The sequence below is a fragment of the Oryzias latipes genome, chromosome 4 (genome assembly GCF_002234675.1).
Source record: "Oryzias latipes chromosome 4, ASM223467v1".
In the NCBI taxonomy this organism is placed as follows: domain Eukaryota; kingdom Metazoa; phylum Chordata; class Actinopteri; order Beloniformes; family Adrianichthyidae; genus Oryzias; species Oryzias latipes.
Genome location: NC_019862.2, coordinates 18179537 through 18206613, shown reverse-complemented (window position 1 = coordinate 18206613; position 27077 = coordinate 18179537). Strand labels below are relative to the sequence as shown.

Below are 27077 nucleotides of genomic sequence, written 5' to 3'. Positions count from 1 at the left end.
TATTAATAAGAAGAGACGCAGACACAGTAAGCCTTTACCGACCCTTCTTCTTTTTGTCCAGTTCCATGTGGGCCAGCAAATGTGAGCGCCTCTGTGGACTGTGCTTCTGGTGGTGTCAACATGAGCTGGAACGCTCAAAGAAATGCAGATGGATACATCACAATGATCTCAGACAGCAACCAGCAGATGACTAACTATAACACCACAGAGCCCCAGCTGATCATACCCTCAAGGAACTGTGGTCAAGAGTACACAGTGGAAGTGAGGTCCTTCAATAAGAGCTGCATCAGCTTTCCTTCACGAGTAAACTTCAAAGGAGGTAGAAGTTTTAGCCTTTGTTTCTCAGCCTATACATTTATTGTGTAACAGAGATGGGGAAGCCATACAGATCATTTCAAAGCAAAGAAACACACTGATGTTTTTGTGGTGGCAGTGTTGCTTTTTTTGTTTATGCTATAAGGGTTTTTTTTTTTTATTCCTCCAGCACCTTGCCTGCCCATTAACGTGACGGCAACAAAGAATTGTGGGCAAAACATTGTGGAAGTGAGCTGGCAGGCAAGTCCTGGAGCCAAAAACTACTCTGCAGCCGCCATTGACGGAAATGGCCATCGCTTAGAATGTGTCTCCAATGGTACTTCATGCCGGCTGAATGGAGTGGTGTGCGGACGCAATTATAGCGTCACTGTTGCTGCTGTAGATGACGTGTGCACCAGCAAGCGGAGCTCTGCAGTGCAACTTTTGTCAGGTAAAGACAAACAAAAAGTGCAGTTTGGTGCATTTGACATGTTTTGTTTAAGTCCCATTCTCCTCTGCAGAACCGTGCTCTCCCTCTGAGCTGACTTCCTCAGTCAACTGCACCAGCAACTCTGCCAAGTTATCATGGAGCAGCAGCTTGAATGCAGTGTCTTACACTGGCAAAGCAGTGAGCGCTGATGGTCACAACGTTAGCTGTAGTACAAGAGAGCTTGGCTGTCAGATGGCAGGTCTACGCTGTGGGACTAAGTACACCTTCACTGTGTCAGCAACAGACGGTGGCTGTCAAAGCTTAGACAGCAAATCTGTCGTCCAAACAACAGGTGAGATGCAGAAAAACAGCAATGTTCCTTTATTGTTTTGATCAAACTGTAACAATTTTTTTCTCCTTGTTTACCATTACTGCTGCTTTTTGTCAGTTTTGTCAACAAGTTATGAGAAGAACAAAACTAAGTTTTCTTGCTTTGGTGCAGATCTAAGAATCTGTTGTGTCAAACAAGCTTTTCCCAGTTCTTATGGTTTTAATGTAAAAAATCTTTTACATCAATCTGTTTACCAGATCAATTATCTGGTAAACAGCTGCTCTAAAATGCTCTGATATATCAACACAGAATGCAAACATGAGTAAAAATAAGAGAATTAAGAAGTAATGCAATATTTCTTGCACTTTTTAAAGCGTTTCTTAAAAAAAAGGGTTTCAAAGGTATGTTTTTAATGATTAAATGATTATCCTTCATACTGTAAGGAGAGAATACATAGACAGCCATTTTCAGAGAGAAAATGTCCACTTATTAAGTTTCTATAACAACTTTAGATTTCTTTTTGTTATTGTCAAACTAAAGTTGATATGGTTTCCTCTCCCAGCCCTGTGTCCTGTACAGAGCGTGTCAAATACACTCAACTGCAGCACCAATAAGCTGAGCGTGAGCTGGTCGCCTGGATCCATGCCTGTCAACTACAGCGCCACAGTTTTGTCACCAAATGGCACTGCTCTCAACTGCATGACGGAGGCTTCCAGTTGCTCAGTTAGCACTTTACAATGTGGACAGCAATACACAGTGACAGTCAAAGCCGTGAGCAGCGCGTGTGAGAGCTCCAGCAGTGTTCCCACAATCGTTAATTCAGGTGAAAGATTATGAACTACAAAAAGAAACTTCTCCCTTCTTGTTCACTTCCTAACACCTCTTTGTTTTTAGCTCCCTGTGTACCTAAGAACGTCCAAGGTGTGGTGGAGTGCTCCACTAACACCCTGCAAGCATCTTGGAGTCCATCTGCCGGTGCTGCATCATACATCTCCACAGTGACTAAAGCAGGAGGCTTCTCTTCTTCCTGCTCCTCCACTAATGCAAGCTGCCTCTTCCCTGACCTGAAGTGCGCACAGACTTATTCCCTGAGTGTGGTTGCTCTAAACAACTGGTGTAACAGCTCAAGGAGCACCACAGTGTCAGCAACAACAGGTAATTAAAGTACATGTGTATAAAAAGTAAGTCAATGTTTAACCCCTTTTTTCCACAAGGACCCATAAAAAACTGTTTTAAAATCTAAATGTTGACTAGAAAATATAAATAAACTATTTTTTTTGCATATTTATTCATTTCGTTATGAACACTGATGAACTTACATGTAAAACATGTGAATGTGATTTTTGCTATAAATTGTGAAATGTAAATTTAGCTTTGATCTCTTTCTTTATCTCCAATACTGTGAGGAGAGATTACATAGACAGCCTTGTTTTAAAGGGCTGCTTTTACGATGAAATAAAATAAGAGCTTTAAAGTCTAAGCATTCCCAGTGATCCTTTAACTATGATTATGCCATTTTTAGACAAAATTAAAAAACAACTTGTATCTTTTTCCACATAGTTTCAGCAGAGCGGCAGTAGTTCATTAGAAATTCACCTCTGAGCTCACAGCCCCTCCTACTCCTAACATTACTGGTGCAACAAAAATGGTGAACAATCTTGGAGCTGTCTAGCCGCACAGTTTGGAGTCAGATGCCAGCTCAGGCGAGGAAAACAAAGACGTACATGGATCTTGCCATCTGGAAGTGAATACATCAGGATGAAGCAGAATAGGGAGCTTGTGGCCCACCAATTGTAGCAAAAACGTCACAGCTACAAGCTTTTTCCAGCAGCATTTTTTCATCTGCTGCTGATTCAATTTGAAAAAATACTCAGAAATGCAGTTTTAACCTTAAGTTTCTTGATGTTTACCTTCCATCAACAAATGCAACAAGAGCATGTTAAAATACCCAAAACACAATTTTCATTGAAGTGGGTTTTTATATCAGACGAAGAATTTCAAGCTTTAATAACTCATCCTTGCTTTGTTTGTCTTTTGTGCACTTTCAGCTCCATGTGATCCCACAAATGTGAAAGCTTCCCTGAACTGCCTCACTGATCATGTGACGGTGACTTGGAATGCCAGTGCTGGAGCAAATTCTTACACAGTTGTAGCTGAGGCCAGTGGACATGTGGACTCCTGTCAATCCTCTGGTACATCCTGTATGTTCTCTGCCCTGCACTGCGGAGAGGACTACACTATCACTGTGCTGGCAGGAGACACCAAGTGCAACAGCTCCATTCTAGCAAGGACCAACATAACAACAGGTGGACTTTTCTTTTATCTTTGGTTGTAAAATTAAAAAAATATGAGAAGTGAGTGTTAAATATTTATATACTTTTTCTAATCAAACAACTCTGACAGCTCATACAGATTTATCATTGGTAGGGATTTATGTAATTGTTTGTTTATGTGAGATAGAATCCAAAAATAAAATATTCCCCAGATCATTCCTTCTGAATTGTTAAATTTTTTATTTTTTTTAAATTAGAAGAAGAAATTCTAACATTTTTAAATACCGGTATTTATTTTTTAAATATTTAAACACAACCAAAAACTTTAAACAAAAGTCAAATGGATAGAAGTAATTTTTGACCTTCACTTTGATATCCCTTGTGGTAGATTTAAAAGTGCGTAAAGTATACATTTACCATCCAGCATCAGCTTTAGTTAGCTCAGGGCTTCATGGTGGCAAAGACCAAACTAATTTAATGTCTTATTTGAAATAATACAGTAGTTTCAAGAAATGCACACCTTGGAAAATAGCTTCGGTTTTTTATTGTGATAATGCAATATTTTACTCACTCAAAGTAACTCTTTTGTGTTTTATGTTTAGCTCCGTGTCCACCAATACTTCAAAACTACTCTAACTTTTGTGTTACCAACCGGACCTTGGTGAGCTGGGCTAAAGACAAGTTTGCGGTCAGTGTTATGGTGAGCGCAGTGTCCAACATGGGAGACTCCCTGTCCTGCAACTCATCCACCAACAGCAGTTGTTTGCTGGATCAGCTGCGGTGTGGAAACACCTACACTGTCCACGCTGTTGCCCAGGGAGTCCAGTGTTCAAGCAAGCCCAGCTCTAGTTTTCAGATTGTCACTGGTATGACAGTGCTACTAACTGAGTTTTTTTTATTTACATTTTTCTAGTCTTTAGTAACTCAAGATTGACTGCCCTCTCTTATTTATTTAGCACCCTGCACCCCTGTAAACGTGGGATACGAATATTCCTGTGAAACCGGCATTGCCTTTGTGAGCTGGGATGAGACATTGGGCAGGGAAAGTTTCTATGTAAAAGCTCACTCAGGAGACCACACAGCATCCTGCAGCAGCAGCCAAGGAACTGACTGCTACCTGCTTTCCCTGCGGTGCAGCCACACGTATAATGTTGAGGTCATTTCTGTGGCTGGGAACTGCAACAGCAGCTATTCTGGAGTGACGCGCATACAGACTGGTAAGACCTGAATGATCCATAGCCTGATGTTTTATATGTGTCTGTACATACATTGCTCAGGATGTTTGCCAGCATACAAACCCTTCTCCTTTTTTCCCTTTCCTGTCAGCCCCCTGTGCCCCCACAAATGTCAGTGCTTCCTTGCTGTGTGAGAACAACACAGCTGAGGTAAGCTGGCAACCAAGCCTTGGTGCCACGTCGTACCATGTGGCTGCAGCTGGCAGAGACGGCGACATGAAAGAGTGCACCACAAATGCCTCAAGTTGTCTGCTACCAAACATGCACTGTGCTCAGCTCTACATCATCACTGTCACTCCCTCCTCTAATCAGTGCATTGGCCTCGACAGCAACCCCTACCCCTATATTGCAGGTAACCAGGCAGGAAAAGCATCTCAGGAACCTTTGATGCAGTTCCTTCTAGATTATGTTGTGTTACTTCCTGTGCATTTTCTTTAATTGCATTTTAGATCATTCAAAATAAATGAAGTCAATAAACTTATAGTTGCTAAAAATCAACCTTTGCAATCTCCCAGTCTAGTCTCCTAACATTTCCACTGTTCTCCTCTTTCATTGTCTGCCATCTTTTCTACAGGGCCCTGTCCCCCCACCAACATCCAAGCATCTCTACAGTGTGATGGTAACGTGGGCCATGTCACCTGGGACGCTGCCCTGCGGGCAGAACTGTACGTAGTGAAGACTTTACCATCCGTCATGGATGAACATGCCCATAACTGTTCCTCCAATGGAACAAGCTGCTCCCTCACAGACCTGCACTGCGGTGAGACAGTCGCCATCACTGTCGCCACCAAGGAGCGAGGCTGCTGGAGCAAACCCAGCACACCATTATTTTTGAAAACAGGTCAGAGCAATGATTGTTTACATTCAATTGTGAAAATTACACAATTAAGAATTTAAATGACATATTTTTGTAATTAACTGTTCCAAATCTGATCCCCCACCCAAAAAAAGAAAAATATTTGACAATACAGCTAATTGTAAAAAAGCTTGGTGTCCACTACTTTTTATTTTTCCAAAAATTATAAAGAAAGGTTGCACTTCATTTTTTGCACTTTTTTTTTTTGTTGCCATTAAAGAAATAAAATTACTGTACGCTTAAATTTTGAAAAACATTTAATCTGTCCAGTGACAAGAGTCTCAAAGTAATCAAAATGTTAAATATTTGATTCAAGACATTCTTTTTTATTTTTTGGTCATTCATTGCTAATTTTGTATATTTACCTCTGCTTAAAAAAACCTGTTGGTTGTTCAACCACTGACTTGTGATTAGAAGATCTCAGATGTTTTTGTTTTTATGTGGAAAAATTCCCCTCTTTAAGATCAACAAAATGTTAAATGAGTTTCAGGAATTATCCCTTTAAAAGTACCGCCTCCAGAGACAAAACATAAAGTCCAGTTTCCTTCCTTTACAGCATCATAAAGACCTGGATGATTGATATTTGATTTGAACATTTGTTATTAATGTTGCTGATTGATTATGATTTCTGACATCAATAGATTTTGAAATGACCATGCTTCCCTTTTCCTACTTTCAGTTATCTGTCCCCCTACTGGTGTGACCTCTGTGACAAGCTGCAACAACAATGAAATTACAGTGAGCTGGGACTTGAGTGCAGAGAGCGGAGTGGAATACATCATCCACTCGCAGGACGACAAGAACACTCCTGCTAACTACAACACCTTTCAGACGTTTTACACTGTCACCGGGCTGCATTGTGGGGATCTGCACACATTTGCAGTTGCTGCCAAGAACTCTGCGTGCAGCAGTGTCTTTAGCAGAGAGACACATAGTGCAACAGGTAGAAGATCTTCTTACAGCAATGCTCTGATCCCTTCGAGGTCCACCAGAGCTACTGTCATGACTGAGCAAAAAAGTTATACTTAAAGAAAATTAATTGATTCCTAATATTCAGTGCACACAGGAACATTTTTCTATTAAAAGTTTTATAGACAGGCGGGAAGGGGATAAAATATTTTAGAAGGGGGGCAAAGGAAAAAAAGCAAAGTGGAAGGCCAAAACAAGGGACTAGATCAAACATATCAATTTCACACAGCTTTATTATTGTTAATAATAAAAACAGCACTTCTTTTAGCTGAGGTGCTATGAAAATTACTGCTTTTGTTATTTTTGCAATGCCTAAAGAAACTTGTATTGTGATTTCTTAACCTTTGTCAATAATGATGCAAATATTGACTTAAAAATTGGGGAGGCAAAGCTTTTTACTGGTGGGGGCAGCTGCCCCCTCATAGCTCTGCCCCTGACTATAGCCAGCTAAATGACTGACCTATTAATCAGAAAAGTATCTGTCCAATATATTGAATAAGCTGTATTTTTAAGTTACTTTACAAATAATTAGATACTTACATTTTTTTAAATGAATCTTTAATAGAATTAGTCAATTTAATCTTTGACACAAACCAAAAGTAACTTATTTTAACTTATGTCATTTACAACCTGTTGCAAAGTATTTGCTAAAATACAATTTTAATCTAATAATATAGTTTTTTGCAGTAAGAGGAAGGATATGATTTATATTTATGAATAAATCACTGAAATTCCTTATGATTTTTCTATATAGTATGGATATCATTGCTTTTATATACCTGTATACTCTAAGCTTCTTCTAACTTTCTTTCAAAGGGATTTGCAGGAAAATCAAATTAACATGTTTGTTCCTTTTTTTTTTAGCTCCATGTGCTCCAACTAACCTGGTAGTCAAAACTGAATGTGGTGCTAACTTGGCGATTCTCAACTGGACTCCCAGTTTATACGCCATCTCCTACAGAGCTACCTTTACTGGAACCCATAACCACACTGTTTCCTGTTCTACTAATTCAACAACCTGCTCAGTAAAAGTCGACTGTGGACACCAGTACTCAGCAGTTGTGGTTGCTTCCACCGCATCATGCAGCAGCAGTTCTTCACCTTTAACTTTTAACTCAGGTAAGAGTTCAACTTTTGTATTTGCTTTGATCAGAAAAATCACCGACCAGATCGTGGAATGGAAACGTTTTCTTCCTCCAAAACAGCTCCCTGTCTGCCTGACCACCTGCAAGCCGAGCTGAACTGCAGCACCAACAGCTTTTTTGTGCACTGGAGAGGAAGCGTCGGGAATGTTGGTTTGTACACTGCCATCGCCATTGGCAGTGACGGCTCCCGTGTGAGCTGTAATTCCACCAGTCCTGAATGCACCATTCACAACCTGAAGTGTGGCCTCCTGTACAGCATCGTTGTCACCATTTCATCTGTTGACTGTGCCGTCATCCAGGGCTCAGACTACCAGATCTATTCAGGTAAAAGAACATAGTGTGAAGATTTAGCATTATTTAAAAGAGAGAAAATATTGTTTATGGAAAAAAAAGATTTGTACAAGTATTGCTGAGATAATGTAATTCATTACTAAATACTGTTGATAAAAGTTTTCTTTTGCTCCAAATAGACAAATACGTCGGGATTTGAGCCAATAGGAGTTTAATACTATTTTTCTAATATTGTCTCGTAATTTGAGCACAGTTATTAGATATTTGAGGTGTAACAAATATTTGCTGACATTATTATTTCCCTTTCTTAAAAAAACGACCATACTATTTTAAAGGATTTTTTTTTCTTTGGAGTTACTTTTAAATTGTTGTTGGGTAAACACTAAAACTATTGGTTTTTCAACTATAAGAAAGTGAAGAGGAAAAGTCTCGTCTGAGTTTCACTTTGTTAGATATTTACCACTTTGTTTGAGGCAATGTGGTAATATTATAAAGACACTTTTTTCAATTTACTTTTTACATAACTATTTAAAATCTGCTGTCATGTACACTTAAAAAAATTATATTAATAATTCTTTGATTAAAAAAAAATGCTGGAAAAGCAGTTTTTTGTGTAAGAAAATATATAGAATTTGCTTTAAAGTAAAATGGATTGATTATTGTTTTGTGTTAGGAAAATATTAAAAATATAAAACAGTAGAACCACCAAAACTGTCTCATGGCCTTCACTTATTCCTTTTTCCTATGTTTTATCCCCTTTTTTTGCATTTCCAGCTCCTTGTAAACCAGACCAAGTGTCTGTGAGTTTGCAGTGCAGCACTAACGTGGCATTGATCACCTGGGAGCACTCAGGCCCTGACCAGACTCAGGAGGTCACAGCGACAGACAGTAGAGGACTCACAGCTACCTGCTACTCCAGCGGCTCCAACTGCACCTTCAACCAGCTGAGCTGTGGAAAGACGTATGCCATCAGTGTGGTAGGCCGCACCAACTCATGCAGCAGTGAGCCGGCTGTCGCCCAGGTGCTCCAAACAGGTACTCACACCTAGCAGGCTGAATTTCTCTTTGCATCTAAAAGTACAAATACCCTTTCCAATTACAGTTGGTGAGTTTATGTTAAAAAATGTCCTGAATATCACCATGTAATGTAAATAGCTGGCATGCAGATTAGTATCAAAAACTTGTAACAGACCTTCAAGAAGTATACAGTATCTAGAAATGTACACAAACCAACATGTATTTGGCAAAAAAGTGTCATTAGGTATTTCTTTTATCCTAATTTTTCTATACAATGTAAGCAATGGGTCAAATATCCCTATCCTAACAGTTTCCGCTTAACTTGTCTTAAAAACAAAACTAAAATAACTTAAAAATACTTTTGCTGTGAATCGTCTGCAGTATTCGGCTGATTTATTTAAAAATGTCAATTTCAAAATTAAAAAAAACACTGCATTGATCATCAAAGTTTTTAGCAGGCAGTTTACGGAGATTCTAGTCATTCCAGTCTTAGGTCTTTATGGAAAATAGTAAAAAAAAAACTAGCTTCTGTGTTTCTGCTGGAGAATTATTTACAAACAAATGTATCACTACTCATTTGCTTTCAGCTACAGAATATTTTTGAGATATACACTTCAAATCCAAAACTCAAATAAAGTATTACGAACTACTGGAACTAAAACAAACTACCGGTATTAGAAAAGCAAATCTAGTTAGCGGCTCTCTTATTAATTTGTTGTAAAAAGTATAAAATACAGTTATTACAACTGTCAGACAAAACCTGCAGATATTTGTTGAGCATCTGATCTTAACAAGTCTGTCTGAGGACAATGCTGATTCAGGATCATGATGTGCAGAGTGTCTGGAAGTTTAATCAGGATCCAGTAACCCCAATGCATTTTTCTGCTATATCAATCGTCTTTGCCTTCTTACAGTCTGGACTCTCTTCTTTCTTTCTTGTGAAAAAATATTTGCTGGTATGGTCTAATATATACCAAAAGCTATATTTTAGTATCAATTCAACATTATTCCTCTTTGTCTTGCAGTGCTAAGGAGCAGCACCACATTAGCGCGTGTGCCTTTTACACCTGTTTTATAAAGTTTCTAACAGTTAGAAAAAAAATATATATATATGTACGTGTGTGTGTGTGTGCAGGAGATCTTTCAAAGTAACCATCATTATTCTTTTTTTGTCACTCACCAGCCCCGTGCGTTCCCACCCACGTCGTAGCAATCGTAAACTGTGATGTCAATATTACCATGGTTACGTGGGATTCAGCGCTTGGGGCCACATCATACACCGTCTATGCCCGGGGTAGCCTTGGCCACACTTCTAAATGCAACAGCACCAGCAGTAGCACTGAGTGCAACTTCTTTGACCTGGGGTGTGGGCAGGATTACAACATAACCGTGGTGGCCTTTCATGACACCTGTTCCAGTTTGGTTAGTGAGACCATCACTGTGACCACAGGTAAAAAACAGAACCACACAAAAATAAACACTGCACCAATGACATCACCATAGGGTTAAAACAATGGCCTAAAAAAGAGTCATATGCTTGCTGGGCAACATTTGGAAGAGTTTGATGTAAAAATAAAAGCAAATCCACAAATGTTAAACATTAACTTTGGGAAAACGTTTGTATTCATGCTTGAAATTAAATTATCTGTCAGTATTTTTTTGCGTCACAGAAAAAGTACATCTTTGTTGATGTTAGACATTGAGCTTTATGCTCACTTTTATGGAAATGTTCATTAGTTATGACATAAACAGCATTTAATTAGAACTTTAAAGAAAGCTATACCTAAAATTAATTCATTTTTCTCTTTACTATCCAGGTCCTTGTCCTTATAGTGGTTTGAAGGCCACACTAGACTGTAACACAAACACGGTTGAGGTTTCTTGGACTCCTGGCAGAGGGATCCTTTATTATGATGCCAAAGCTAAACCATTTAACAGTGTTCAAACACAGGGGTGCTCAAACAATGGTTCTTCGTGTAACATTAGCTCTTTGCAATGTGGAGAAACATACAGCGTTAGTGTCACCGGACAGGGAGAAAATTGTCCCAGCCCTTCAAACTTTTGGCGCAGAATTATAACAGGTATGTTCCTTTTTATTTTTGGTCTGGTTTTACATTGTTTGATGATGTTAGTAAGTGATCTGCCTAACGTTTCTCCTGCTCTTCTCCAGCTCCGTGTCCTCCCACCAACATGAGGATAGACTCTTCCTGTGAATCCAACAACATCACCGTTTCATGGGAGGCTTCGCAAGGATCAGTCTCCTACATGGCAGTGGCAGAAAACACAAAAGGCGACCAGTGGTCCTGTAACACCAGCAGTACCACCTGCCAAATACCTGATCTGCTGTGTGGCCAGGAGTACAAGGTCTTTGTTGCTGGTATAGATGAGAACTGCTTCGGAGCCAGGAGTGGCATGAAAACTATTCACACAGGTACATTTATTAATTTGAGCCATATTTGCTTACATATTAAGTTTAGTTTGAGTAGAAGCTCAATTACAAATAACCATAAAAAAATTCTGGTCTAGCACACTGTATTTCTCTTAGAAGCTACTATACTCTCCTGGACGTGCTTAAATTAAGAATTCAATGGCAAGAACAAACTGCACAACCAATGCATATGAATCAAAGCTTTAATCAGTTACAGTTGAAGTTTAGATGCTCACACTGATTTAAAGAATCTATTTTATACACGTGCAGATTTTTTGCACATGGTTTTGACTTTTCTACTTCTAATTATTATGTGATGTCCATTCCTTTGCACTTTAAAAAATATGCAATTTAAAATGCAATTTGGGGCATTTTTCTGTAAGTTCAAATTTGCAATTACCTGGTTCAATCTAGCTAAAGTCAGTACTTATTGAAATATTTTATTCCTGCAATACACAATTCAAACAGCTGTCAATTTTTCTAGGTTTTAACAAATACAATTTATAGTATGTTGTTTTTTTTTCTTTTTTACAACAGGCTCATTCCTACCTTTTTTCTGCAGTATTGATCGTGTTTGACTAGAAAAACACTGAAACTAAGCTGTCAAGTATCAATTTAGGATCTTATCTTCAATGTACCTTATCTTATCTTCTTCTAATTACTTTCTTTGTTCTCACCAGCACCATGTGTGCCAGAGAACATCCAGGACCATCTCGATTGTCCGTCTGGTGTTCTCAACCTAACCTGGCAGTCAACAGGTCACTTTTTGCAGTTCCATGCCTCTTTAAGGAGCAAGACAGGTCACATCACTGGCTGCACAACAGCTAAACCTTACTGTGTAGTGCACAACATGAATTGTGACATGACCTATGAGGTGACAGTAAGAGCCCAAGATAAGGCCTGCAACAGTTCCCTGAGCCCAGTAAAAACAGTCATTGCAGGTGAATGACATTTATTTTACCAAAAATAGGAAAGAGATATGTTTTACTTTTCATTTCAATTTTTATTTTCTATCTTTTCTCCTAGCTCCCTGCCCACTCTCCTCCTTCCTTCCTGTAATAAATTGTGCCACGGGAGTTGCATCTATCACCTGGAACACCAGCATCACAGGATTGGTGCACTCTGTGACTGCAGTTGATGCTGCAGGTCAAAAGCATAACTGCAGTGGCACAGACACAGGATGCAATCTCAGCTCACTGAAGTGTGGGACAGAGTACAACGTTACCATAACACCATCCAGGAATGAATGTGTGGGCAAAAGCAGTCCTACAGAGATGATTAAAACTGGTAAAGACACTAATATTTATCTTTTGTTAAAGAGTAAATTTATTTTTGACTGTCTGTTTGTCTGACTACTATATATTTTAGATATTATTTTTTTCTCATTACATTACAATTCAAGCTAAAACTGTTTAACAACAATTTTTATTTACTGTTTTAAATATTTGTATTTCTATTTGTGCATCATTAATCCAGTACTGTCTAAATGTTACATTTCCTGCATGCACCAAGTTAGGTAAGATTACAGATTGATGAAGCTAGAAATCCCAAAAATGGATTAGGTACTAAAAACTATAAAATGAGCATAAAACATGTCAAAACCAGAAAATCTAATGGAATGGTCAAATTCTTTTTTTTCCCCTTTATTTTTTGCCCATAGTTCCCTGCGTTCCTTATCTGTCGGATGTTGAGATCGACTGCCTTGCAAACTCAGCCTGGGTGATGTTTAACAGCTCTGATGGAGCTGAAGACTATATCGTCATGGCTACGGACAGTTTGGGCGCCGTCCAGACATTTGACTGTAACTCCAGGACAGATGGGACGTGTTCTCTCCCACCACTGCCGTGCAGCCAAAATCTCACTTTTACCCTGATGGCACAAGACCAGCAGTGCACAAGTTCACCCAGTAACATTGTAGTCACTGAGACTGGTAAATTAAACTTAACAGCAAAAGTGTCATTAAAAAAACTTTGATTTCAAAATGGAAAAAAAAGATGTCTTTAAATCTAAATCCCAAACTTTGTTTCTCATCACTCAGCTCCCTGTCCCCCTGATAATATAAAGGAGTTAGTAAACTGCGAGAATGGAACCATGACCATCACCTGGTCAGCTGTTCCTGGTGCAGTTACATACACGGCCATGATAGAAGAGATAAATGGAGGCAAACCCAGCTGCTGCACCACATCGAAAAGTGGCTGTGAAATTTCCGGTCTGCCTTGTGGAGAAATGTACATCCTGCATGTCACAGCTGAAGGGAGAATGTGCAACAGCTCAGAGAGTCAAGGACTCATCACCAGAACAGGTACACATGCCTCTTCATCCATATTTCTACCAGAACAAAAGTATTCAAAGAGAAAAATGCTACTTTAAGTTGAAAAAGAAAAGAAAAGCCAACATGTTCCCTTCCTTTTAGTGCCATGTGTTCCTGAAAGGCTGGAAGCTAATCTGAGGTGCAGCAACAATGTGGCCTCCATGTCTTGGGGCTTCAGCAATGGGGGACAGCTTTACACAGTGACAGCAGTGGGCACAGATGGCCACGTTGACCAATGCAGATCTCCTGACAGCAAGTGTGATCTGTTGAATCTCCACTGTGGAGAGCATTATACAGCCACTGTGACTGCTGAGGACATAGAGTGCAAGAGCAAACCAAGTGAGAGAGTGACCATCAAGACTGGTAAGATCCTTAACAAATAAAGCAGAATAAAAAACAGATCTAAAGATCCATGATTTAAAATGATTGTGAAATATTGACTCCAAAGTTTTACTTTAATTGTTTAAAAGACAGTTGGTCAACAAACAATATTTATTCTGCTGTAACTTAGTCAGACAGCTTCAGAAAAAAATGTGCATATAGCACATTCCAAAATGTTCTTGTGTTTTTAATTGGGATTTTGCTACACTAGACCCTCTCTCTTCATTGACGGCATACATGTAGGCATCGTTTTAACTCTTCTCTCTGTCTCTTATTCATAGTGCCATGTACTCCTGCAAACATCTCCTCTGTGATGGACTGTGAAGCCAATGCATTGATTGTTTCCTGGTCTGAGAGCCCTGGAGCTGATTCCTACATCGCCTCATTGCGGGACAGCAACAATCAGATCACTTCCTGTCAGGGCACAACAACAGGCTCTTGTAATGTCACAGGACTTGGCTGTAGTCAAATTTATCAAGCCTCTGTGGTCTCCTCTGATGGATACTGCAGCAGTCCCCCCTCTGTTGTGGTTGAGACACCCTCAGGTAGGGCTTGGCACCAAGACCCATTTCTTTTTTAAACATTTTCGTTTTCTTTGAAACCAAACATGCCCTTGGTATGAGTATGCAAAGCTGCATACTATGCAGTGGTTGTCATGTAATATTTTTTAATTAATTGCCTTTTAGCACCCTGTAAACCAAGATACATCAAAGCAATGATGGACTGTTACACAAGGACGGCTGAGGTTTCTTGGTATCCAAGTATTGGAGCTTTGTCATACGAGGTCTTGGCCATGTCTGCGTCTGGAAGCAGTGCAGTTTGTGAGACCAACATGACCACCTGCACACTAGAAGGGCTGCTTTGTGGTCACAGCTACTCTGTGTCTGTCAAAGCTATTGGAGACTCCTGCAACAGCATCGCTGACACGAGTGGACTACTGGTCACAGGTGAGTCCAGTAAAGACCTGAATATCTCTGCACAAAAGTTAAATTAATTCAGTTCTGATTCCCAAATGTATATTTCTATTTTATTCAATATCAATTTATTTTTAAATTTCAATTCAAACTGAATTTTATTTTGTTGTGAAAACAATTTTTCACTAAACTGGTGACAGAAACTGAAAAATGATGGAAATTTTAATAATTAAATAAAACAGTTTACATTTAAACCTAACAAAAGCATTTTTTTTGCCAAATCAAACCAAGAATTACTTCAAAGGAAAATTTGTTAATGGGTTCAATTAATTAATATTGATTTTTTTAAGTGAATTTTAATTTGATATTGATGGTGCTGATTGATGTTGATACACCAATGTCAATAAAGTAATGTCCACAGTCTCTTTGAAATAGATAAGACAAAATAATACAAGTACCAACTTTATTTAAACATTTCTGTATAAATCCAGCAAAGTACACAGCAATGTGTGCAGTCAACAAAATAACTAAAGATCACATTGAAACAATAACGTAACAATTTGTTTGTGATACAAGATTCATATTTTTTTCCAAAATAAAAAAACCATTTGCAGTTTTGAAATGACTCCATAGAAAAAAATACTCTTAATCTTGTCAATACAACAGTGCTTTAAAGCTGCTGAAAGTATGTTATTCACACACTTGTCTGTCCTCTCCCTCAGAGCCTTGCATCCCTGATCACATCACCGCTCAGTACAGCCTGACGATTGGTCAGGTGCAGTGGGATTTGGCCAGTGGAGCTGTAAACTACACAGTCATTGGTGAAACAGACCAAGGACTTGTAGTCTCTTGCACTACCAGCGACACCTATTGTGCATTGTACAACATGGGCTGTGGACAAATCTACAACATCACAGTTGGAGCGCACAATGAAGCGTGCAGCGATGTGTCTGTCTCTACTGTAGCAGCTACCATTATGACAGGTGGGTAAACAGCTGTGAGAAGGTGAACCCTGACTCACAGGGTTCATTTAAAGCAAAAATAAAGAAAAGCATTAACATAACTGGTCAGTTTTAACTGGTCATTGCTTTTTCTTGATTTTTGTTTTGGAATCCTACACTCAAAAATAGATTTAGGGCTTTTTCCTGTACGTGCTCCATCTGCATTTAAGTTTCTTCTTTCAGAACCGTGTCCACCCAATAATGTGCAGACAAGCGTGGACTGTCGAACAAACCAGGGAACCGTGTCATGGGAGACCAGCTTTGGTGCCATAGGCTACGAGGCTCAGCTCTCTGGACGTGACGGACACTCACTGACCTGCCTTACCAACGACACTTTCTGCAGTGTAGAAAACCTCCACTGTGGAGTCATCTATTACACTACTGTCATTGCCATCGGGGAGACACTCAACAGCAGCATGTCTACCACTGTCTTGCTGATTTCAGGTGCTGTTCCCTAACACGTGTTCATTTTTATTTAGAAAGATCTAATTTTTTCTTGCCCTTTCTTGAAAAAATTCAAGTCTCACTTGACACATCTGGTATTTTTTAATGCCCTTTAACAAATCAGTTGACAATCAAGAAGTTATGCATCCTAAAAACAGCCCATTCCGCAATCTTTTTCAGTCATCTGTCTACCACAAAATTCTTGCATAATCATTTGTGACACGGCTGCTCAGTTGTTTTGTATACACATCACAAAGTTATGGGTTTCTTTTTCACTGTTGTAGGTGTAAAACACTTTGAATGAGATAAAGATTTGGTGGTAGTAATCTCTTTTTGTCTTGTAGGTCCATGCACAGCTGGAAACGTGGCAGCTAGCCTCGACTGCTACAACAACACAGCTGAGGTCTCCTGGAGCCCTGCCATCGGGGCCAGCTCTTACATTGTGACTGCAGTGGCAACAGATGGCTTTGTGGCTTCCTGTGTGACCAATGAGTTCCACTGTAACCTGACAGAGCTGCAGTGTGGTCAGGTGTACAACGTAACTCTCACAACCGTCAGCGAGCAATGTCAGATTGAGTCATATGCCAATGTTTCCTTCGACTCACGTGAGTCAAACAGTATTTTATTTCACCATACCTAGAGTTAAAATGTTTTGAGACGTGAACATGATACGGATAGTGGATGAGGAAAGTGAGACGGACAGAAATGAGGGATAACCAAGGATAGTACACTGATTAACTAATGAGTGAATGGATGAGAAGGGAGCAAAGATAAGAGTATTAGAAATACTTAAGAATTTGGGAGGATAAAGTTTTAATAGTCTAGTCTTGTGATAGAAGACAGTCCATGCTTAGATAACGTATAGTTCATCTTCTGAACTTTCAATTATAAGAGAAAGTAGTGCATCATTTCAAGATGGTATTTTTTCAAGTAGTACCGTTTTTTTTTTTTTAACACATTGTAAAGGTCCCTGTGTACCCTTGCGGGTCGAAGCAAATATGCAGTGTGGCACGAAAACAGCCAACCTTACCTGGGAGGAAAGTGACGGAGTGGAGCTCTACTTGGCCACAGCTACCAGCAGAACGGGGACGACGGTGCACTGCAAATCCACCAAACCCACCTGCCACTTCTCTGGCTTGAAATGTGGTGAAATATATGAGTTCTCTGTGACTGCCTACAGCAACATGTGCTTCAGTGGAAACAGCAGCACAGTGGAAACTCAGACAGGTAGGCATGCTGCCAATGACTGATCTACTCAATAAATATACATCAGAATATTTGTTTTGTTTTTTGGTGTGAGCACGCACAGGTGAGCGTGTGTTGTATAGCTGAGCTGTCTAGAGCAATCCAGCTTTACTGACATAAGCAACATCATACATTTCTGCTACTTACTGTCAAATATTAATTTTAATAAGTTGTTAAAATGTTTAATTTTTTTTCTAAAACTAGGAAATAAATTTGGACTTTTTATCTCTTTCCAGAACCCTGCCAGCCAACTGGCCTGACAGTCAGTGGATCGTGCAACAATGAAACGGTTGTCTTGAACTGGTCTGAAGCTGAAGGGGCAATAGCTTACGTGGTGACCGCCATTGGAAATTTGGGCTATGTCGAGTCTTTAAAAACCAACGATACAACCATAGATGTCGATCTGGCCTGTGGACAAATCTTTACTTTCACCATAACGGCTCTGGATAACTCAGGATGTGATGGGACTGTAAGCGCACCTGAACAATTCAAGACGGGTATGTTTTGCCTCACACCTTGCTCTCTGTGATGAGTTGAGCCTTAGTATTCCCTTGTTCTCCTCAGGTCCTTGCATCCCTGAGTATGTGCATAGCTTCACACACTGTGAGGACAGCCTGGGCTCAGTCAGCTGGGTCATGGGTGCTCAAGCAGACTCCTACTTGGCCATTGCAATGGGGGAGGATGGCCACACTCATCATTGCACCACAAACACCACTACGTGCACATGGACTGACCTTCACTGTGGTGAAGTGTACATTGTAAACATCATAGCTCTTGACTACAAGTGCACCAGCTTGCCGAGCAACAGCACCACAATTAAGATGGGTGAGCAAGTTTATTGATATAAAAAAAAAAAAAAAAAAAAAAAAAACGTACAAGCACTTTTTATGACAAACAATAAAGTAAAGATTGATTAATAGTAATGATGAACTTTTGACCTCTTTCCAGCCCCATGTATTCCCCAGAATTTGGAATACTCTTTTAACTGCACCACTAAGGTGACCACTTTTTTATTTCTTAAGGTTTTAAAGAGTATTCACTGATTTTAGAACTCAAATGACTGATAGGTAATTGTTTTTATAAGGTTGGCTCGCTGACATGGAACGAAAGCAAAGCTGCTGAGTTCTACATCGCAACAGCAGAGACCAACAGTGACCACAAAATCCAGCTCAGCACAAATGAAACCTGGACATTCATCTCAGAGTTTCTCTGTGGTCATGAGTACTTCCTGTCGGTGCAGGCTGCAGACTCAGAATGCACAAGTCGTCCCAGTCCAGCATCAAAGCTCACGTCAGGTAGATGCTTATTTCACACCACAAAATATTTGATTACAAGATATCCATACTTCATAGCACAAAGGCATTTTGTGGAAACAGGTGTTTTTGTAATTTAAAAAAAAGGTGATTTGATATATATATATATTACAAAATATAATGATATTTGGTCCACAATTTGAACAACTTTAAATCATAAGGATACTAAGTCTAAAACCTCTGAGAATTGCACAAATAAAAAACATTTTTTTCTTTTTTTTGACAAAGTAAACATTTCTAAAAGGATACTTGCTCCATGCAATTGTCCCCCCCCCCTTACTTTTTGTATTCTACCTTCTCCCAGAGCCTTGTCCGCCCACCAGTGTCTCCAGTCACATGAACTGTATTTCTGACATTGCTATGGTGTCATGGAGCGGCTCAGCCGGTGCAGAGTTCTACACCACCACTGTAAAAACAAAGGACGGCGAGTCAAAGAGCTGCTGGTCTGACAGCGAGAAGTGCAGTATGCCTCACGTGCCCTGTGGGCAGAACTACACCGTGACAGTCATTGCCTCAAACAAGATATGTGACTCTGATCCCAGTGTAGCTGACACACTGCAGTCGGGTAATAATAAAGATTTATTTATCTCTTATACAAATGCAGAGAAAAAGTTTTTTGACTATTTTGATTGCATATTCTATATCCTTTTCTTTAAAGATTATTTTTCAATAATAGTATATTATACTAATTAAAATAAATGTCTGAATGTACTTGTGAATATTCACTTTTCAAACTTCTTGTTTCTTTGTTTTTTCCAGTTCCTTGTGTCCCTGCTGATGTGGAAGTAAAGGTTAACTGCTCCACAAGTCAGGCTGTTGTGTCCTGGAGTGCCAGCACTGGCGCTTTGTCCTACAAAGTGGTCGCTGAAAACACCCAGAACGATAGGACCTTCTGTGAGACAGCAGAACTAACATGCACTCTGACCAACCTCACCTGCGGATACCTATACTCTGTCCAGGTTGTGGCAGAGGGTGAAACCTGCTCAAGTCTGCCCAGCCAAGACGTAGAGTTTAGTCCAGGTAGAACAAAAGGATACACTTCAGTTTTGAAATAATTGGGTGAACTACTGCTCTTAACGGTTGCCAGATTTAGTGTAAGCAATGTATGTTTTCTTTTTTACCTCAAAGTTCCTTGTACACCCAAGATGGGCTCCGTAATTCTGGACTGCTACACCAACTCTGCTCTCTTGGACTGGGTGTATGCAGAAGGTGCTTTGTACTACACCGCAACGGCTCAGTCTTCGAGCGACCATGTTTCCACCTGTTACTCTAACTTCACCAACTGTGAGCTGCAGAACCTGCAATGTGGCCAAGTATATAACGTGGTCACACTAGCCTCCAATGATCAGTGCAACAGTCCGCCCAGCACGTCTTTGCAGGTTGAATCAGGTAAACACAAAGATTAATAAAACAGAAATGTTGAAGCTTTGGAGTAATTATAAACTGCACTGTAGAGGATAATGTTTTTAATCTGCAAAAACATTTAATTGCCAGAAAACAATGCAAAAGTTTCAACTTCAGTGTTCTGCTCTATTATTCCTCTATTTTACCAACAATGCATCTCTTCAAAATTCTTTGTTTCTACCACATCCACGAGGATTTCATTGAATTTTGGATTGATTTCAGTGAAATTCCCTTAGCTGTACCTACTTCATCTAGTTCAGGTGAGAAACGGACAAATGCTCTACACTGACCCCTTCTGTTGTTGTCTTTCTTTAGTCCCCTGTCCTCCTGAGGATGTTGTTCCAGTGCTGGACTGTTCCAGCAACACGGCTTATGTGGAGTGGCGAGCCAGCACTGGCGCTGAGTCTTACATTGTTCAAGCCTTCGGTGTGGAAGAACATCAAACTGGCTGTGAGAGCAGCTCACAGTTCTGCGTTCTCGCAGACCTCATGTGTGGGTTCACTTACAACATCAGCGTGATTGCTATCAACAGTGTGTGCAATGTGTCCCAGAGTGATGTGGAACAGCTGCAGGCAGGTAAGAATCAGGAACATTCTAAGCTAACTCATCAAATAACAATTTTCTTTTATTGAAAATGTGTACACGATTGCTTGATATTAACCTTAGACCTGGTGTGTTTGTTCCTGTGTTTTCTTGTAGCGCCATGCATGCCAGAGCAGGTGGAGGCTCGGGTGGATTGTAAGTCTGGTGGAGTGATGGTTTCTTGGGAGCCGAGTAAAGGAGCTTTGTCGTACACAACCGTTGCCCAAGGAAGCGCTGGATACAATTCCACATGCAGCAACACTGAGACAACTTGTCTACTGGATGATTTGTTGTGTGGCCTGAACTACACAATAACTGTCATTGCTTCAGATGATGTGTGTAACAGCACTGAAAGCTCGGTGGTGGAGATCGGCACTGGTAAATTTAAGTCTCCTCTATGCAAGATGCGAAAACATGATTCATCTCTTGAGAACATATTTACTAATATCTTTATACAAATCTTTCCATGCAGTACCATGTATCCCACAGCATGTAACTGCAGAAATGGTGTGCAGTAATGACACAGGCGTGGTGTCGTGGGAAGAAGGGGAAGGGGTGACCTCCTACAAGGTGCAGGCTTATGGACCCGATGGGCACAGAACTGAGTGCCACAGCAGTGAAAGCAGCTGTGAGCTGCCGAACATGCACTGTGGCCAGCTTTACAACCTGACAGTCACAGCTCAGGACGGACGCTGTGATAACAGCAATGCTTTCCTGAACCTCATGTCAGGTAAATGTCAGCAATCCACATAATCCACTACAGGTTTAGACTATGACCATCATCATATGCTCACCTTTAACTAGCATAACATGCATGATTAAATTAAATGATGCAACTGTTTATTTACAATGTTTCTTCACAGTGCCTTGTAGACCAACCAACACCAAAGCTTTGCTACACTGCCACTCAAATTCAGCTGCAGTAACATGGGAGAAAGCCAGCGGGGCTCTCGCCTATGTAGCCATAGGTGTCACAGCAGATGGAAGTCACTGGACTGAGTGTAACAACACTGAGACTTACTGCGATCTGAGAGACTTGCAATGTGGACAAACCTATAATGTGAGCGTGTTTGGGCAGGATGAGTCCTGCTCCAGCACAGACAGTGACACGGCTTATGTGCAAACAGGTACTGTAAACATATCTGGGGCAAAACCAAACTCACCATTAAGTCTAGTGTGGTTTTAATTTGTAATAGTGGATTCCCTGAACAGCTTCATCTCTGTTTTACCCCTCAGCTCCCTGTCCACCCCAGAATGTAGTTGTTGATGCACAGTGTGCCAAAGGAGAAATGGTTGTGTCCTGGTCCCCCAATGCAGACGCTCAATACTTCCATGTAGCTGCTGTGAGCAACACAGGGGCAAGGCTTTACTGTAACTCCAGTGGCACCACCTGCACCCTTAGCAATCTCCCTTGCGGACAACACTACAACGTCACTATGCTGTCAGTTCGAGATACCTGTGAGAGTAAATCAAGCCCCATGTTGCACACTTCTTCAGGTAAACAATGGAAAAACACTATGTTCAAATGACTCACTAGAGAAGTATGGAATGGGTTCATCTTTTCTTTATGATGGATCTTGTTTTTGTAAAATTGAAGTAACCCAAGCTTGAATATAAAGTAGAGCCAGTTTGATTTTTAAGCTCGAGTTAGCAGCCTGGGTGTTTAAAAGTTGAGATTATCTAGAAAAAAATGTTTAAAAATTGCAAGTTTACATTTCAATTGTTGAACAAGTAAAGATTGTTTTGTTTTCTTCCATTTAAGCATTTCCCCGCCTTTTTTCTTTTTAGTTAAAAGACTGAAGGGACTTTAAACTCCCACCTCATTTTCTTGTCTTTTTCCCTCAAAAGCTCCATGTGTGCCCATGAAACCTGAAGGGCGGCTGGACTGTGTTTCAAATTCTGTCTGGGTGAGCTGGAATCCTTCTCAAGGTGCAGCCAGCTACTTTGTGCATGCAGAAGCGGCCGATGGGCACAACTCCAACTGCACAACCACCTCCTCAACCTGCAGTGTCCAAGATCTGAAGTGTGGGACCCAGTACACCTTTAATGTTATTGCTCTAAACCAACACTGCAGGAGCAATCACAGCACTACTTTCCAGATTGAGACAGGTATTCAGTTTGAAGCAAATAAAATGGAGAAGAAAATTACTGTAAGATCATTTCAAGGAGCTTTTTATGTCTATTTTCAGGTCCTTGTGCTCTGGAGTCTGTCAAAGCAACAACGGAATGCAACAATGACACCATATTGGTTGAATGGGAGAAAACACCAGGCACTCCTGTCTATGTAGTTACAGCAGAAGCTGATGATAATACCTTCCTTTCCTGTAACACCTCATCAGTTTCGTGCGTCCTTCAGGATGTTCGCTGTGGCACTTATTACAGAATTATTGTATCAACCTCCTCTGATAAGTGCAGCAGCCTCAGGAGTCCTCCAAAGAAGGTTGAAACAGGTAAAAAAAAAAAAAAAAAAACGATTGAACTCTCGGGTAAACAACAACACAAATATTTTTAAGGATTTTCAAGATTTGTGCTTATTCTTTAGCACCGTGTGCCCCTCGCAATGTGTCTGTGGTACCATTGTGTGAGACAAGTGGAGCTGCTGTGTCATGGAAAAAATCCATGGTGGCCGAATCCTACCAGCTGATAGCCACAGGACTAGATGGACATGTTGCCAAATGCAACACCTCAGTGAACAACTGCTCTCTGGATGGTCTTCACTGTGGTCAAACGTACAGCTTGAGCATCACTGCCAAGGGAGCCACATGCAGAAGCCTCCCAAGCCTGTCCTCCTTCAAAACAGGTAAAGGCAACCACAACCGGTTGGAGTTTATTACACTTTACGTGGATGTATTCCACCTTGAAAGACCGGTAGATTGTTCCCATTTTCTTCAACGCATCTTTGACTCTCTCTCCTAACCAGTGCCTTGTCCTCCCGTCAATCTCACTGTGGACATTGACTGCCAGACAAACTCTGGCAAACTGTCATGGAACAGCACAGAGCGAGCAGTGGAGTATATCAGCCACGCCACTTCCATGAATGGAAAAACTCTGTTCTGTGGCAGCGGTTCCACTTCCTGCACATTTAAAAACCTGGAGTGTGGTGATGTTTACAACTTCACCGTCAAATCCTTTGATGGCTTCTGCAACAGCTCCTCTAGCCCGACCGTGCAGGCAGGAGCAGGTAATTAATAAAGTGTCAAAAAAATGACACATGCTTATCGACTTAAGATAATGTAAGGTTTAAAAAGATCAATTAGGAGTGTAATGAATTGTTTTTCTTTTTCAGTTCCGTGCCCGCCACCTTATTTGAGAGTCCGTATGCAAAGGATAAAGAAAATGGACTGGGCAATGATATCATGGGATAGAGTCAACTGTTCAAATGTGGAGTACTTGGCAAAAATAACTAGTAAAATTGGAAACAGCCCACAAACTCTGATGAATGTCGCTTCTTACTGGTGGGAAAGGCCGTACTTTGAGCTGCCAATGCCCTGCAGCACAACTTTAAGTATAACAGTACAGTCCAAAAACTCTGCTGGAGTTGGAAGGCCGTCCAGTATTTATTCTGGAATAACAGGTACAAATTGAAGATTTTTATTTTCTGTTAGTTGTCATTGTAATGCTTGGCAAATATTTCTAGCAAAAGTCAAATCCTGGAGCCTTAGATTTTTGTTGTAATATATTGAAACGGTTACATTTATCATACTTAAATGCTCATAACTCCACAGTTTTTTTTAAAAGAAAATTCTGTTTGTGCAGCTCCGTGCGCTCCCCAGATGGTGCAATATACTGGTAACATGCAGTCAGTTGTGCTTTCCTGGAACGCATCAGTGTTTGCCACAAACTATATGGTCTACAACAAATCTGGTGGAAACCGTTCAGTCCTCTGCAACACTACCAAGCTCTCCTGCCAGATTACCAACTTTGATCCCAGTTTCACTGAAGTGACTGCCGTCAATGAAGTGGGGGAGAGCATTCCCAGCCAAAATATTACAGGTAAGATGCAGCAACTATCATCTGGACAAAAAATAAAAATTTGACTTTCTTGTGTCATTTTTTTACTCATCTATTCAATTCTAAGAATTTTGGAAAGCGGTGCATGAAGACATTCAGACACATCTTCTTTTTTCAGTGACTTGATAACTAAAAAATAGGAGAAAATGCTGCACACACCTCCATTTAAACACATGTATTCCCCATAACATTCCTCCTGCTTAGTCTTTGTTATTAACCGTAGAGATACTAAGTAAACAAAAACTAAATTTAAATTGTTAATTTGGTGGGAAGGAGCTGTAAAGGCAAATTGTTTCAGTCAAAGCTGAAATTACCGGTAAGTCACAATTTATTATCTTTCTCAGGTTTAGTAGGAGGGCGAAAAAGAAGAGACGTGCAGGACGATCAGGTGTCCTCAGATCTAGGGGAAAGTAAGTATTATTGATTGTATAAATAAGGTGTAATTCCATTTATTTTTTCTAATCTATCTTTATCCAATGTGTAAGACTTGGAGGTGCCAGAAGTACTGTCAGTAACAGGAAGCAAAGGTTCCCTGCACGTGAAATGGAGGAAAGTGAAGAACGCAACAGAGTACACAGTCGTGACTGAGGAAGAGCAAGGCGAGGAGCTGGGGGGTCAGCCTCCAAGAGTGGAAACTGTGGAAGGAGACCATTACGAAGAGACTGGCCTCAAGGCATCAACCACCTACTGTGTCAGGGTGGCAGCCAGGAACGCTGTCACCCAAAGCAGCTACTCCAGCCCAAAGTGCAGAAACACCGGATCCTCGTTATAAATCATCCTCAGGATTGGTTTAAACCGACACTGGAACAAGCAAAACATCATAATTTGGGTCATTTCTGATACATTTAACACTCTAAGGTCTTTGTAAGGCTAAATGTAAAACAAACAAAAAAAAGGTAATCACAGCCGTGCAATTCTTTGGCATGACTCCTGCATATCCCAAAGAAACTAGAATCAAACCTAAAATTTAGATTAGAATATTAATGAATTTAAGCTTTTATAGTGTAACTAATTGTAGCAGTTCAACAAAGTCTTGCTAAAATGGTATTTATCTAAAGTAACTTTGTGCTGAAAGAGAATTTTAGACTCAATGAATGATTGTTAAAAGAAATGTAGCATAAACAAATGAAATTATAATTTATCAAGCAATGTTTTCAATGTGCATTATATTTTCCCTACAATGATGACTTCTCTTTTTGTGAACATTCAAAGATTAAAATAAAATAATAAAAAAATGCTGTTGCCGCGAATGCTTTGAGTTAAATTTGTGCTGAGATGACCATCCTTCACTTGTGTCTGTGTATATATGTATGTCTAATGGGTAAAAGACACAGGGCTACATCTCATTCTTGACATTTCAGGGGATTTCTATTGCAAAGATTGCAGTTCCCAATCTTAAAGTTTTCTAGATCTTGTTCGTTTGAGCTGATAATTTTCTGAGGCCTTCTTAAGTCCATCCTCCATCTAGGACAGGGGTCGGCAACCCATGGCTCCGGAGCCACATGTGGCTCTTTCATCCATCTGATGTGGCTCCCTGTGACTTTGGAAAATAATGAGTATTTTGTATTAATTAAATTTTATTTTAGTTTTTTCATTTTTCATGGCATTTCAAAGTCACTGCTGGCGCCGCACGAAGCGCGTGCCACGTAAAAAACAGCTTCGTAATGAGCTCGTATTTATCGGACAAGAACTGCAGAGCTGATAGCAGGACGACACACGCGGGGCGGAGTGATCATCTGCCGGGAATTTGACGTGCCGCGGGGCAGAGAGCAACTCGCTGATGACAGAGAGTTTGCGCCAGTGTTGCCAGATAGAGTCATAGTTTTCCAGCCCAAAAGTCATCTGAAAACTGCAAGACCCAGCCAAAAACCGCCCAACATAACTTTTGTTGATGTTTTTTTTCCGCACTGGACTGATTTAACAAAATAAAAGATTTTTCTAAATAAAAGATAGTTCAGACTAATAATAAAATGTGTACACTATTGAATATTTCTTCAGCGGAGCGCCTTCTTCCATTCATTTGCTTAACCCGCTCTATCCCCGCTATAACCTGCGTCCGGCTCTTTTATCCTTGTGCTTCGCTGGAGGCCCCAACTATCGTATTTTGCGCTCTCTGTGTAGGACACACTGAGGAGCGCGCGGGAAACCAACTCTCAGCTGCAGAGGATGTGAACAGGTGAACAGGTAGAGAGGAAAAGCAGG

At 40.3% G+C, this 27077-nt stretch overlaps 4 protein-coding genes across 5 annotated transcripts; all 4 read left to right on the top strand.

The window, feature by feature from the left end:
* The first annotated feature begins 72 nt into the window (after nt 1–72).
* Nucleotides 73–3390, top strand: LOC111947323 (fibronectin type III domain-containing protein 7-like). The gene is made up of 5 exons (XM_023953863.1): nt 73–745; nt 816–1076; nt 1618–1878; nt 1950–2210; nt 3104–3390. Exons 2-5 carry the CDS (start codon nt 977–979, stop codon nt 3388–3390), a joined length of 909 nt encoding a protein of 302 aa, XP_023809631.1. The 5' UTR covers nt 73–745; nt 816–976.
* A 216-nt stretch (nt 3391–3606) lies between these two features.
* LOC111947319 (fibronectin type III domain-containing protein 7-like) lies at nt 3607–6468 on the top strand. Its single transcript, XM_023953852.1, has 5 exons — nt 3607–4194; nt 4285–4545; nt 4655–4915; nt 5138–5404; nt 6099–6468. The coding sequence occupies exons 1-5, from the start codon at nt 4026–4028 to the stop codon at nt 6446–6448; spliced, it is 1308 nt and encodes a 435-aa protein (XP_023809620.1). The 5' UTR covers nt 3607–4025; the 3' UTR covers nt 6449–6468.
* Nucleotides 6469–7101: 633 nt separating this feature from the next.
* LOC111947322 (fibronectin type III domain-containing protein 7-like) lies at nt 7102–17036 on the top strand. The gene is made up of 16 exons (XM_023953862.1): nt 7102–7857; nt 8599–8859; nt 10025–10291; nt 10659–10922; nt 11012–11272; nt 11950–12210; nt 12296–12556; nt 12930–13199; nt 13308–13571; nt 13683–13943; nt 14243–14506; nt 14648–14908; nt 15598–15858; nt 16060–16320; nt 16665–16925; nt 16999–17036. Exons 1-16 carry the CDS (start codon nt 7566–7568, stop codon nt 17034–17036), a joined length of 4008 nt encoding a protein of 1335 aa, XP_023809630.1. The 5' UTR covers nt 7102–7565.
* Nucleotides 14659–26118, top strand: LOC105353960 (fibronectin-like). 2 transcript variants are annotated; one of them, XM_023954355.1, is made up of 24 exons: nt 14659–14908; nt 15598–15858; nt 16060–16925; nt 17287–17547; nt 17802–18062; nt 18130–18390; nt 18514–18563; nt 18650–18860; nt 19183–19443; nt 19638–19898; nt 20007–20267; nt 20598–20858; nt 20982–21242; nt 21337–21594; nt 21728–21991; nt 22101–22361; nt 22713–22973; nt 23054–23314; nt 23407–23664; nt 23785–24045; nt 24151–24438; nt 24621–24857; nt 25220–25285; nt 25361–26118. In XM_023954355.1, exons 4-24 carry the CDS (start codon nt 17319–17321, stop codon nt 25645–25647), a joined length of 5019 nt encoding a protein of 1672 aa, XP_023810123.1. In that variant the 5' UTR covers nt 14659–14908; nt 15598–15858; nt 16060–16925; nt 17287–17318; the 3' UTR covers nt 25648–26118. The 2 variants fall into 2 exon arrangements, with proteins under 2 accessions (XP_023810123.1, XP_023810124.1); XM_023954356.1 differs by lacking the exons at nt 14659–14908; nt 15598–15858; nt 16060–16925 and having other exon boundaries at nt 16937–17547.
* Nucleotides 26119–27077: the final 959 nt, after the last annotated feature.